This window comes from Myzus persicae, unplaced genomic scaffold, assembly GCF_001856785.1.
Source record: "Myzus persicae strain clone G006 unplaced genomic scaffold, MPER_G0061.0, whole genome shotgun sequence".
Classification (NCBI taxonomy): domain Eukaryota; kingdom Metazoa; phylum Arthropoda; class Insecta; order Hemiptera; family Aphididae; genus Myzus; species Myzus persicae.
In genome coordinates, this window is record NW_019103547.1 from 223,559 (window position 1) to 238,534 (window position 14,976).

General features: G+C 26.6%; 1 protein-coding gene across 1 annotated transcript; it reads left to right on the forward strand.

Annotated features, from left to right (window-relative positions):
* The first annotated feature begins 227 nt into the window (after nucleotides 1-227).
* LOC111034742 (protein bicaudal C homolog 1) lies at nucleotides 228-13,630 on the forward strand. Its single transcript, XM_022316088.1, has 15 exons — nucleotides 228-514; nucleotides 3,490-3,533; nucleotides 3,644-3,713; nucleotides 8,185-8,264; nucleotides 8,343-8,555; nucleotides 8,871-9,116; nucleotides 9,815-10,033; nucleotides 10,104-10,272; nucleotides 10,472-10,834; nucleotides 11,118-11,186; nucleotides 11,266-11,355; nucleotides 11,416-11,525; nucleotides 11,593-11,776; nucleotides 11,853-11,972; nucleotides 12,752-13,630. The coding sequence occupies exons 1-15, from the start codon at nucleotides 274-276 to the stop codon at nucleotides 12,856-12,858; spliced, it is 2,325 nt and encodes a 774-aa protein (XP_022171780.1). The 5' UTR covers nucleotides 228-273; the 3' UTR covers nucleotides 12,859-13,630.
* The last annotated feature ends 1,346 nt before the right edge of the window (nucleotides 13,631-14,976 follow it).

Below are 14,976 nucleotides of genomic sequence, written 5' to 3' on the forward strand. Positions count from 1 at the left end.
AATTGAATCAAATGTTCTAAATTGCGATATGAAATTTAATGTTGGAGACCCCTACATCTTGTATATTATATATCCTATCCATTAATTGATTAGGTTTATGATGGATTTTATTTTAGTAACTTTACCTTACGGTTTAAATTCAATTATCTGTTAAATCGTTATCTTAAGATAACCTAATGCGATTTCTATATTATACCATATATTTTGGACGTCCCAGTTATTCTACTCAAATAGACAGTGAAACGTCGTTACTCGTTAGTCAAACAGTGTACAATGACCAACAGCACAGCGAACAGCATGGCCACGATGTCTTCGATCGTGATGACTTCGGCTGCCAGCTCGGATACAATGTCCGAAGTATCGGATTCTGGTACAGGGACATCAGGCAGGAGTTATAGTGACAGCCGAGAAGAAATGCATCAATTAGCGACTTCTTTAGGATTAGAATCAGCCGATGATTTGGCCAAGGAACGATTCAAAGTCGACAGAAAAAAACTTGAGGCTATGTTACACTGTAAGTATTTTTAAAATTAAATATAAATATATGTAGGTATTAAACATAATTTCAGTGTAAATATAAATTTAAATTTAAATTATGTATTAGTGCGTTACACATAACACATGTAGACCTATACGTGGATTAAGTATTAACGTTACATAATAGTTGTATTTTGTGGAAAACCCCACACTTTAAATTGTAAGCAATGTGAGAAACATGAATAATTTAATTTAATTTTTATATGCATGTAAATGATTAAATAAAGATGCATGGTGCATAAATATATACCTAGGTGAGTAAAAGGACGATTCGCCCCCGCCAATTCGTCCACGTCAAAAAAACAAGTCCACGGACGTTTCGTCCTCGTCTATTATTAAGATAGGACATTTTGCCCCCGGCAGTTATATAGATTTATTTATATCTACCCTAGGACGTTTGGCCTCTGGAATTTTAAATCACTAAATTTAAATCTTTTTTTTTTTTAACTTAAAATTTAAATTCTTTTTAAAACGCAAACAAAAATTATAATGATAATAATAATAATTTAGGTATAATTTTATTAAGTAAACATAAATTATAAATATGATATGATTACATATTCCTGTCACATACCGTTCCAAAAAATAATGCCTCTTTCCTAACCTAACCTAACCGGGGGTCAAACGTCCTATGGGTAGATATAAAATTTATTTAATAAATCTATATAACTGCCGGGGGCCAAATGTCCTATCTTAATAATAGACGGGGACGAAACGTCCGTGGACTTGTTTTTTTGACGGGGACGAATTGGCGGGGGCGAATTGTCCGCGATTCACCTAGGTGCATACTTATACTAGTAAGCTATTTTCTAGTTTGAATTTGGATATTTTAAAACATTGATAATGTTGAAAAGACCCTGTGCATTTGAAGTCTGCGTCTTACAAACAAACGACACAAATTTTTTTCGATATTTTAATTTTTAAGCAAGTTATGAGCATGAATTGTTATTTCAAATTAAAAACTTTTATAGCTCCCTAAAAAATTAAAAGATATTAAAAATCCCCCGAGAAGCACAGAGAAAGCAGATGTCCTTACCTTTAAATTTAACAATAGGTCAATGAGATTATTATTAAAAAATATTTCACACAAACACAATTGGAACTTTTGAACATGAATTTGCTATCTTGTGCCTTCGTAAGACGAAGACAATACATATGTATTTACAAATCATTTATGATGGCGTTCAAGGGATCTAGGAAAATAGGTCATAATAACCGATAGTCATAACTACCGATACAATTTAACATATAAAACTTACTTTTGCATTTTTTCGGGTCTTGTACTTTAAGGTCATAAAACCCGATGCCATTCGGTGTCATTATTAACGACTTCTACTGTATTTAATTACTATTTTTACAATACAGGTAAAAGTTACAATTTAAAATTCATTGATATTGAAATGGATTAAATATTATATTTTATATCCACTTAAATTAAAAATGTTAAATATATTTTAGAAGTATACAGGTTGTCCCGTGAGGATAAACCCACCCGGACGAAAACCGGTTTTTTGCCATTTAACTTATAAATTAAAGATTGTAAAATTAATGAAAATAAAATGTTGAAAGGTCAAAATTTTTAGAAAATGAACTCTACGAAATGAATATTTTCAATTGTTTCAAAAAATACTTATTTTAACTTTTTAATTGAAAAATAAAATAAATGTTATCCTTGTCTCTGCGAGTCTAATAAAAAAAAAAACAGATTTATGATATAATTATTATCTCAGGAGATATCGCAATGGGTAAATCCTCGCTGGACCCTGTATTGGTATTAGGTACTTCGAAAAGTTAGTACAGTATACCTACATTTGTACATATTCATATAGACAACGGAACATCATTGACTAAATACAATTTAATTTATAAAGACTATAATATATACTATGTTACAAAATTGTTTTCATAAGATAATATATTTATTTTATTTTTAAAATTCTATTCTACTCAATGAAATCGTATTTGAGAGCGAGCTATTATTAATATTATATATTCACTAAGGTTTAAGCAGCTCCAAGTTGTTATGCCCGACGTTATTACTACTACTTACTACCACCACAGAAAAATATCTCTTGTACTCCTACACTCTTATGGTAACCACTTACTATAATTAGTATGCTTATAATTTATGTATGGTGTTTACTTTCTTATTGCATCAATATGTAAATTGGAGGGTTAAATTTTGAAGGTAAATTTAAAAGATATGAGTCTAAAATCTTTCTGGTATCGGAATTTTATTTAGACCTCATGATGAGTGGGCCGTTAGTATCTTCAAATTTTAAAGCAATGAAATACCATTTAATTAATTTAAGAAGTAGGTACTAGTGGAGATTTTTCTATTCTAAATAACAGATATAGTTTGTTGGTACATATAGAATACTTATATTATCTATAGGGTTCTATAACTGTGTAAAATTGTAACATTGTAAACACATTAACTCAATAAATTAAATAAATTATGAAATATATTTTATAGATCGTTCAGAATTATTTTATTTGCAATAATTTATGAATAAAAAAATATTTTTTATCAATAAAAAATTGACAAGATGTCATAGTTAATATTCAATAGATGCGATGTTTATTCGTCTTAATGTATTAAAACTTATTGGTATACTTGTAATAGTTGTATACCATATATATATTTAAAAAAACTTATACTAGTGTATTAATTTTAAGTTATTTTTTACTAATTAAATATTTTGAATTATTTTATTCAAACGCTATAATTGTATCTACGATTTTAATAATTTGCTTGTTAATTATTGAAATTAGATAGGTAGTATCTAGGTATTACATGATTTTTTTATTTTAATCTTTTAGAATTTTACAAACTTAAATTATGTACTAAAAAAATAAGGAGACCTAAGACATAATTTAGACAATTACAAATATCAAATAATCTATAATTTAAAGTATCAATTTGGTATAAATTATTTTTTTTTTTTTTAGGTGATGGCGAGGACGGATTAACAGCAGTCAACTTTTTTCAAAAAGTAATTTTCTACTAGTTCTTAATTCTTTTTATGAGCATATTGATTATTTTTATTTTGTGATAATTTAAAGTTGATATAACATAAAAAATCAATAAATAACATTTTTTAAGGTAATGACTGATACGAGAACATTAATTTTGTGGCCAACTAGACTGAAAATTGGAGCAAAATCAAAAAAAGGTTGGTGTCTTCATCTATATGTATAACCTACTACAGTTTATTTTTCGGGGTAGAAGATCCAGTCCGCTCATTTAAACTTTAAAATTTAAATAGGTACTAAAGTAATTTTTATACATTGCAATCCTCAGAAAAATATGTTGCTTCAGAATATTTTAAAAACAATATTCTGCCGGATACATATTCCATGGCTCTATCACTAAAGATATTTCCGTAGATAATTATTTTTAATAACAAAATTAATTGACAGTGGCTCCCACTGGTGTCGGTTTTGTCGTCCCTTAGAGGATATTGTAGTTTATTTATAGTGTTATAGGTATTTTTTTTTCATTAGTAAAAGTAGTACAGTAGTAAAACAACACAGTACATAATACATTTTATTATATTTTATAATTTATATTATAGTTATCATAATTTTACCTAAATTATTATTATTTATTGTCTTACTGTTATTATTTCTTACTAATTATTAACTTCCAAGTCAATGCAGACTACCTTAGAGGTGTCTAACTGTGTGAATAGGCTTGTAGTATTAATAACAGTTACTGTCTTAACGTTATCCTACCATATACCCAGGGCCGTAATTAGGGGTGAGCAATGAGCACATTTGCCCCGGGCGGCCAAATATTGATCTATTTAGGGGGCGGCCGGGCTCCTCGTGGTAACTTGGTGCAGTATTGTTTCAATAAATATTTTATTTTTGGTAAGAATTTGTATTATGACTCGACTCTTGTGAGCTTAACAGTGCAACGATAAAGGATAAGTGCCTAGCATAGAATATAATTAATATTACTTTAACATAACTACGGTTGTAGATAGACAACCATGACTTAACCATAAAGAATTATAACTAAAAATGTGTTAAGAAAAATCAAAAAAGTGGATCTATTTTTTGGTGGGGGGGGGGGCGTAAAATTATGGTTGACCAAGGGCGCTAAAATTGCAAATACAGCCCTGGCTACTGTTAAAATAACTTAAGAAATTACATTTAAATTATATTAATTATCAATTCTATTCCTCTATTTAACAAAATTATCTAAGCTTACAACGTAAACAACATTAACTAAGTTTTATTAAATTTGTTTTATATTTAATATTTATGCTTGTTACCTAATTGTTATATATTTTAACGCGTTCAAATCTTGAGATAGAGAGATCTAATTATACGAGGATTCAAGGTACAACCAACCGTATTAGAAAATCAATTGTGGGTATGAAATTTGAATATACCCATATACTTAAAACGTACAAATTAACATAATACTTTTTTTTCTGTATTTATAGAAGTAAAACATTTAATTAGTAAGTGTTAAGTGTACATGTATCTTAAGCAATTCCTACATGGCTACATATAATATGTGCATTTAGAAACTACCTACATCGCCAATATCTACATTACTATGCCAGATTAAGTCATAAGTACCTAGTGTTATTACCTTAGCTTGGGAAAACTTTTTATTAATTTTGAAGAAAAAAAACTACTTTAAATTTTCGATTATGTTTCAAACGTTTAATGTTGTTTTTAATACTTATGCTAAAGAAATAAAGTGTAAAAATTAAAATTGACAATCGGTATTAATTTAATTATAAATATTTGAATGATGATTGATAATGTTTTTTTCGGATAGCTACAACCCGACAGCCGTATCAATTAAATTTACTTGATTACTATAAATATCACACTCGCAAGATTATATCCCTACTTTTCAAAAGTCTGTTAGACCGCCCGACGGTTAAAATCCTTAATATATCGTTAAAAAATGTAGTTATCTTTATTCTTTACATAAACAAGTTGACAAGAGTAAAAGACTCACTCTTGTTGAATACTTGCATTAGGTTGCGCATGTTGTCTTAAATTGTTTAATAATAATTTATATTCAATTCTATTTACATCGAATTGTATTTGATTATTTATTATTACCAATACAATGATAAATACGTCTCGTTTATTTCAATTGCTGACTGACCTAAGACGGAATAAAGAGGCTTTTAAGTTTTTAAATTATCAACCTCAGCAAACGTTCTTTTGGTCAACTAAGGACGATACCTTATGGATAGAAATTTTAAATACTGAGTATAAAGCTCATAAAACTCAAGGTATGTTGTAAAATGTATGTAGATTTATAATAATTTTGAATATTTTCAATTCATAAGTCCTACGTTCTACCTTTATAGGTATGTTTTAATTATTCGTTCATCAATTCCTTTAAGAATATATTACAAAATACTATATCATTGTTTAAATAATCGTATGGATAAGTTCATGGTCCGTTTCTTAAAAAGTGTTACCTACGGGCGAGTTATTAAATCTTTGGATTTTGGTAAATAAATTAGTATATTATTGAAACAAAAATTTTTAGTTTTATAATTTAATTACAAATATATGATAATATTTATAGACATAGATAAACTATTAAAATATTTTGAGATTTTAACATCCATTTACTTTTATCCACTTAAAAAAAATATTGTGTATTAATAATTGTATTAAAGTTGAATACCTAATCAGCAAACTATTGTTTACTGCTTAATATAATAATACCTTCAAGACATTGTCACATAAAGGGGCATTTCAATATTTTGTAAAGTATACTGATAACACATGATTTCTATGATATAGGTACCTACAACTGACATAATGTAATAGTATAAGTGTAAATGTGTAAATGTATAATACTAAATATTGAAATGTTTAATAGGTTGAATATTAAGAAAAAAATAGAAGTAATCTATTCAGGACTATTCTGTGGTCTGTCACTGATTACAATATTGAAAGTACATCCGTAGCATTCAGCATGTTAACTGATAAAGACAACATATTATTGATTAAATATTGGAATGTTTTGATTGTGCTCACTGCTCACGATTTATACGTTTATATTAAAATTGAAATACTAGAATATTAGATACATCAGTTGTAACGTATTTTAGTACCTACTGTGGTAATAGTAATAGTAGTAGTAGTAGTTTAGTAGCAGTAGTAGGAGGAGGAGGAATACTTGCAGTGTCAACTAGTAACAATACAAGATTGTACATAGGTACCTCATAACCTGTTCCTAAATCCTAATGGCTATTTAATGATAATTTAGTATAATATATACGAAAATTAATAATTGACAATTGTATACATTGTTCTGTGGTATAATAATATTGTGATGTGGGGTGGGTAGTACATTACGAAGACCGAGCACTAAGTACCTACCCATAATTTATAATCGCTGGGTAAATCAATCGAAGTAGAAATACATAGTTTTTAATCTGGGAGTCATCTTTATTGGTTAGAAACTTCAAAATCAACTACTTGAATAGTTGAATGATTATCTATAAATATTGGTTGTATAATGGATGTGAAATATTATGCATTACGATTTACAACGCTGGTTTTAAGGACTTGCATAGTAGACATAATTGTAAATAGTTTAGGTGCCTATAGTTAAACCTAATTCTACTTAGGACAAAAACGTAAACTGGAAATTCCATAAATTATAGCTAGTAAGAGTTGGTACATAATAATATTATGGATTTTAACATAAAATCGGTATTGAAGATACTGCATAGAAATTAAATGTATTGTACAGGTTGGTTTTTTCAATAATGAGCAATCAACATAATCCGAAATAGAATATTTTTCTGTATATTAAATGTATAAATATCATTCGTTGATTTATTGAGCATTTAAGCTAAATAGTTTTTATTTATAAGTATTTAATAATGATACCCATACCCCTCACCCCCACTCCCAAGATTGTGCTCTACGTATTCTACTTGTTCATTCAAACTTCAGAAACGGTCGTTAGTTATAAATAAAGAGAATATTATTTTAATATTTGATACCTATTTAAATACTAACATATTTTATAGAAAAATATTTTATTTGGATATGAAATTCAAATTATAGACTATAGGTTGTTTCAAAATAATGAATGTTCACTGATCACTGTTAAATTTTATACCATGTTTAGATTTAATTTAATACATACCATTTATTTTGTAATTTGTTGTTATGACTCTAAAAGTCATAACTTTCTAATTGAATCACATCTTAACAGTATCTAAAATATCTCAACAATTTTCAACAACAATCGTTTACCTACGATTATTCATATTTTTGAATAGGTAGTCAAGTTCGAACCATTTTATGAGGATTTAATATTCTAAAAAAAAAAAAAAAAATATCACTTAGAAAATTTTTTGATTTATTATTAATTTTGATGTATGTTTAAATACATAAATATAATAGCATATGGTATAAATGCAATACCTATTACACGTAATGGCTACATGTTCTATTTCCGATCAACTCAGTAAGAAATAAAAACGAGTACCTATCCAACACTATATTATAAATGTTCTTTTTGTTACCTATCTACAATAATAAGTAATAACCTTATGATATTATACATACACATTTAATATCTGAACACTTGTATGTATTTCCATATGTTTAATCTAAGCTTTTAAATGTATCCCATAGACCCACATGTTCGAATCGCTGGACTCCCAGAAGATGTAAAGGCGGCTAAAATGCAAGTGATGAGTGTATTGGATGATCGAGTGAGAATATTTGCTGTTATCTTGAACCATTTATTTAAATAAAAATTACTCAAAAATAATATATTATATTATATCTAGAGCAATCGCGTGACAATGAAGCTGGATCTTAGTTACACTGATCACTCACATATTATCGGTCGTGGTGGTCTGACTATTAAACAAGTGATGGAAAATACTGGTTGTCATATACACTTTCCTGATTCAAACAGAACAAGTTTGTTAGAAAAAAGTAATCAAGTTTCTATTGCTGGCAATTGTGGCGCTGTAGAACAGGCTAGAGCTCGTGTTCGAGTAAGTACTAAGTTATAAATTTTTAAATTTTTAATAATAATAATTATAATGTATAAGTGTATAACTATGAAAAAATGAAAAAATCATGAATTGAATCTAGGATATTTTCTCTAGCAAAAAATGTAGGTAATACTGGTAACAAGGAAAATAAAAATATATTTATTGATTGTGTTAAGTATTTTGAATTGTTAAAGTATTAATTAAATATATAAAATATAGGGAAATGTCTGAAATTAAGAATATTTTGTTATATGAAGAAAGCCAAGCACGTTATCTGTTTAAAAAAAATATTAATTGAATCATATTTGCTTTTAGGAATTGACTCCGTTGATATTTTGTTTTGACTGGCCAAACATCGGGACCGTTCAAAATTATCAAGATCCATCAAGTCAATTCCCATACATTGGCTCTATTCAAGACAATTTTAATGTTCATGTTATGTTTCGTACTAGACCAAAGCTTCATTCAACTATGGTTATGGTTAAAGGCCACGAATGGGATGTCGTAAGAGTAAAAGAAGCTACTATGCAACTTATAACTCACATGTGTGGAAACCTTGCAGTAAGATATTAAATGTTATGATAATTTAGAACAAATTATTACTTATTATGATATAAATATGTTGTATCGCCACAAACTTAATTTATATATTATTTAGATAATAAATTAAAAGTTACATTATTAACACAAGAATAAGAAATGTCTCACTAGTTTCTACAAGGTTTTAATATAGTGGTACAATAATAGATGATTATTTATGCCATTTAACAAGTATGAAGTAGTGTCATTTATTATTATTTTATTATTGTAATTTACATTTCTTGATTATTTACAAAAGGCTTTTTAATGGTTTAACAAATATATTTTTTTTTTTGAACACCATTGTGTTTTAATTTTAGTGTGTGATCTAAAAGTTATTAGTTGTACATTTTTTCATCTAAAAATCTTTATTTCCAACGACACAATATTGAAGAAAATGTTTTATTACTGTTAAATACTTATAAATTACTCCTTCATATTGAAGCCATAAATAGTTGAATCTTAATTAAAAATGATGTTTAAGTTCTTATATTTAAGAAATGTTGAAAAGTGGCATTAAAGTCTACAACTGAATAACAAAAAGCAATTGACAAGTTTAAATTAAATAATTTCAGTATATTTTTATGTATTAAAATTAACTATTATTTTTACTAAGTTATCAATGAACAGTAGGTGAATAACATGAATATAAATTAATAATAATATTGTTATAATTTTAGAATCAAGTTTTAATACTTATGGTTATGGAAATATCTCCTCAACATCATAAAATAGTAATGGGGCCAGGAAATGAAACACTTAGAGCTATTACTCGTCGAACTGGAGCCCAAATATTGTTTCCGGATGCTAAAGACCCAAATATACCTTCCATTAAAAAAAGCAGTGTTACCATTACTGGGCATATACACAATGTCTATGCAGCTCGTCAAATGCTCATTGTAATATTTTATACATATTTTGCTAAATTTAAATGATTAAATAATTATAGACTGAATGTTATATTTTTAGGGATCATTACCATTGCTTCTTATGTTTGACATTCCGCAAGACGAAATGGTGCTAACCCACGAACAAATTGACAGTGTAATGCAACGTTTAGACATATATATATCGCTTCGACATAAAGCTAGTCAAAATATATACACCGTATCAATAAAAGGTTTTGAAAGATCTGTAGGTAAGTGTTAAGGACAAAAATAAATTATTTTTTTACCATACAACTAAATGCATTTATTTGTAAAATTACTCATAAATGATTGAAGTCATTTAAAATACTGATTATTTATTTTGTAACCAAGTGAAGTAGTTTTAATAATTTATGTAGACATAATTTTAAGTATTGTACAACTCAAAAAAAATTTTTTTTATTTTTATAGGTAACATTTATGAGGGTAGAAAGTGTTTACTGGGTGGTACTGGAAAAATAATATCACCAAGTATACCAAATACATATAATGTGTCAAATGAAAATCCATCATTTTTAGTTTCCAATGGAGAATTTTTCAGTGGAAATCGATATTCAAACAAATCTTTTAACAATTTAGGCGGGTTTAATAATTTCACTAACTTCCCTGGATCAATTTCTACATCATGTCAAAATAGTGTAATTAATTTACCTTTGGTAAGCAACCATAGAAATATTTCTCAGATTAACGTTTTGGGCCCAAGAATACAACAGTTGGCTAATGATATAAAAATGGACAATTTATCAACTAACAATAATCACATTGGAAAATCAAGTAAATTATCACATAGTACTATATATTAACCAGAGGTTCTCAAACTTTTTTTTCCGCTAACTACTTATGTGTATAATAGAACAGTCATTCGCCACTAATGACTAAAAATATAACTATAATATTCAAAATTTCAATATATTTATTTCAATATTATCTGAAATAAATTAATTTATTACTTAATCTATATTCTGCATACCAATTTATAGTTTTCTGCATCCCACAGTTTGAGTACCGCTGTTATAGACAATTTGAATAATGCAATTTAATTTTACCATTATTTTAGCATTTAATTATATTCAAGACTCAAATACTTCTCCAAATCAAAGTTTGTTGTCTTCATGTAATGAATTAGGTATTTTTATTTTTAAATTCAAAAAAAAATTATTTAAAGTATAAAACTTTTCAAGTTAATAAATGAATTTCTTTATTAGATTTAGAAAGCTTTGAGAACCGTGCGCCTGGTTTTCGAAGACAGCCAATAACTTATGATTACCATAATTTACGGGTTGCTGCAACACAAGGTACATTTTAAGTCAAATTTCAAAAATTGACATGTAATTTGCATTATGTATATTTTATAGTGTCTCAAACAAAACCAAATCGATCAGAAATAAGAGTTCCAACATCTGTATGGTCCGGTTATGGTTTTAGTCAATCAAGTCCTTCAGCTATTTTAAAAGGACAACGAGATGTAAATTCATTTTTAATCATACAAACTATTTGATTATTTTATAATATTATTATTTTGATATTTATAGAACGAGATAAATATATGGAGTAACTCTACACCTGAAATAAATAATGATATATCTGAACTAGCATCAATGGAAATGAGTAACCATCTTGACTCAACGCCTACATCGACTGTGTCTAAAATCACATCTTCTTCATTTGCTGATTTACCATCTCATTTGGCAATTCTTGGTTTAGATAAATATATAAGTAAGTTAATTATTCAATTCAACATAGTATCATAATATAATATGGTATAAATGTTTATTTTATGCACCTACTTTAGACTTATTTAAATCCCATGAAATTGATTGGACTACTTTCAAGACATTGACAGAAAGTGACCTACGTGAAATTGGTGTTACAGCCTTAGGAGCTCGAAGAAAAATATTGTTATCTATAGCAGGTGAGATACTACATTTTTGTAATATATTAAAAACTTCAATTTCAATAACATTAGGTGCTTAACAATATTTAAAATTTTAAAATTTCTCATAAATATATATGATTTATTGAATTTTTAAATATATACATAATATATACATTGTAATCTTACTGAATAATTGTTGGCCTATATTTGAATGTTCCCAGACAAAAATCAAAATTAAATTTAAAAAAGGTCTTTTAATACAGGTTGTGCTTGTTATACATCTCAAAATAATTTATCAAAGTTCCTAATGTATAATTAATTAATTATTATTCTTAAGTATATTATCCAATAATCGTATACTTCATGCTTTAGTAATTTGACTTATTTAACTTTTCAAATTTAACTATTACTGAATATAAACATAATTTTCAAAATTTTTATTGAAAATATTTCATTATGAAACATTTTTGGAGGTAAAAATTGAAATACTTTATAAAAATATTATGATTAATTAAAACTCAAGTTGTTATGGAATAACCCTGTAACTCAGGAATGTAACTTATATGTTATTAACACACAGATAATATACCGTCTTACAGATATTATGATCCTAATAAAACAATTTAAATTGTGGGCATTGAACTGTCTCCTTAAATGTACCTTCTGTAATACAACACCGTAGTATCATTGACATTATTTTTTTATTATGTCAGATAACACAAAAAACGCATTATTCATAATATTTTATTATCTAACTGTTATTAAATTGTAATTTATATTTTTTTAAGATTTATTTATTTTATTTATGCATGTAGAATTGAATAAAAGGTGTCCGGTTGGTGGATTATTTGGTATTAGACCAGCTCCAGGTGCAGAAAGAAAAAGTCCTGCATCAAACAATAGTCCATCAGACACATGGTAAATTAACACAAATATTAACTGTATGTTATAAAACTTCATATAATTTTTTGCTGTCAAAAATTATAAATTATAATTTAAATTATTAAAAAACTCTAGAAGTTTAAAACTCTTAAACAATTTTTTTCAAAATATATAGGTGCTAAACATATTATAATTATATAACTATCTTCAGATTTATTTAAAACATAACAGAATTTATAATATTTTAGTAACAATTACCCTTTTTTTTGCCTTCAACCGATGTTAGTATATTATTATGTTGTAACCAAACATTTCACATGGCTTTTATATTACTACCTATATATTTGTTTGCGTTTCAATAGCCTACCATTTTAAAAAAAAAATTATTCCAAAGTGTAATTATTTATTTCGAACTTTACTTTATGTTATTTTATTTCCTAAAAACTAAATAAATGTTGAATGTTTTTATGCAATTATCAATGTAATGGTTATGTACAATGTTTGTTACTTTTAAAAATCGTCAATCGTTGGTAAAGTTAGATGGACAAACCACATTTATTATAACAACTTTAGGAGAAATTTTGATTTATGATATTTTCAAAACCATTTATTGTATCCATTGTATTGTATTTCATGATGTTAAAATTGAGTTCTATATTAAATTATTATTATTTTTTGTTGTTATATAAAATAAGTATTATTATTATTATTATTTTTTTTATAATCTAAAAGTGGTGTATTATTTGTAGGCCTTTATTTGGTATAAAAATAAAATATGTTTTTGTATATTATTATAAATACCTATATAATAAACAAATTGCCTGTAATGTTTAGTTGATTTTGAAATGTACCTTGAATATATTACAGTACCTATCCTATACAATAGTAATATAATTATATTAATTTATCTTTCTGTCACAAGTATACTGCAGTCTGTTGAGTCAATAGTGAGCATGAATTAAAATATGATTAATTATTAGATGTTAAGTTTTAATTAATTGCAGTGACTAATAATTAGTTTTGTGTGTGAGACAAATTTTGGGACTTACCATAATTGAGCTAATATCTAGTCTTGCAAATAAAGTCTAGGAAAAAAGATTGGTAAGTAGGTACCTCTGTTAGCCTATATTACTAAATATTTAGTATATTTTATGATATTATTGCTATTAAAGTAATTTAATTTACTATTCGTAACACACTAATACCTGTGAATTAATTTTTGCAAAATAATTTTAATTTTAAAATTGGTATTGTGTGTATACAAAAGTAAATTATATACTTAAGTTTCGATTACTCACAAATTATATTTTTAAATTACTAAAAAGTAACTATAAATGCTTTCACTGTTTAAATACCTAATTTAGTCCAAATTTGAACGTACAAATGGGTTTTATAATTTTTTTGTTTAAGGTATGAACTACTTATGAGAAATATTGTTTTAAATTTTCAAGCTTTTTTACCCAACAAAAACAATTGTATTTTAACATTTATACAAAAAATACTTAAAATGTATATAAAATACTCAATTATAGTCAAACATTTTGAAAATGTCACCTATAATGTAAACCAACAATATTTACTTTCTCATCGGAAAACATACTGAAATTGAAAATCAATGCATTACTTTGACAACTTATCTTGTACACAGACACAAAATATAAAAAAAATACACATTATAGAATCAATACATTTACAACCTTCAAGACTGTTTTTACTAATCCTAATTCTAGGTGGTGAATATAATTTTTCATTCATTTTAATGCCCATTTTTATTTCTATTTCTAACAGTGTAAGTGCTTATTATCAAATCTGTTATGGATTCTCCAAGGATGACATAAGCTAGCAGAGTATTGTTTTTTTTTTATTTAATAGGCATTAATATTATTGGTAAAATTGTTTAATGTGTATGAAGTATCATACGTGTAGTTTTTACTAGATATCTACTTAGAAGTTGTCAATAAAGTAAACAAAAAAAAAAAGTATAACCCAGAAGACTAGTCTCATGATTTTATCTGTGTAACATTCACGTATAAATGGTGACAACGACTAACCGCTTACATGCCTTGCTACAAAGAAAATTCGATTTTATATTATTATATTACATTATCATCATCCTTCGATCTTCATAAGTAATACAGTTGTGTAATGTGTGTGATAG

What these genes read in the sequence shown, in the direction of transcription:
- LOC111034742 (XM_022316088.1), top strand. Translation starts at nt 274, where the DNA reads ATGACCAACAGCACAGCGAACAGCATGGCCACGATGTCTTCGATCGTG. An exon ending in CAGTCAACTTTTTTCAAAAA is followed by an intron (nt 3,534 to 3,643) that starts GTAATTTTCTAC and finishes ACATTTTTTAAG; the next exon opens with GTAATGACTGATACGAGAAC. An exon ending in ACGGGTTGCTGCAACACAAG is followed by an intron (nt 11,356 to 11,415) that starts GTACATTTTAAG and finishes TATATTTTATAG; the next exon opens with TGTCTCAAACAAAACCAAAT.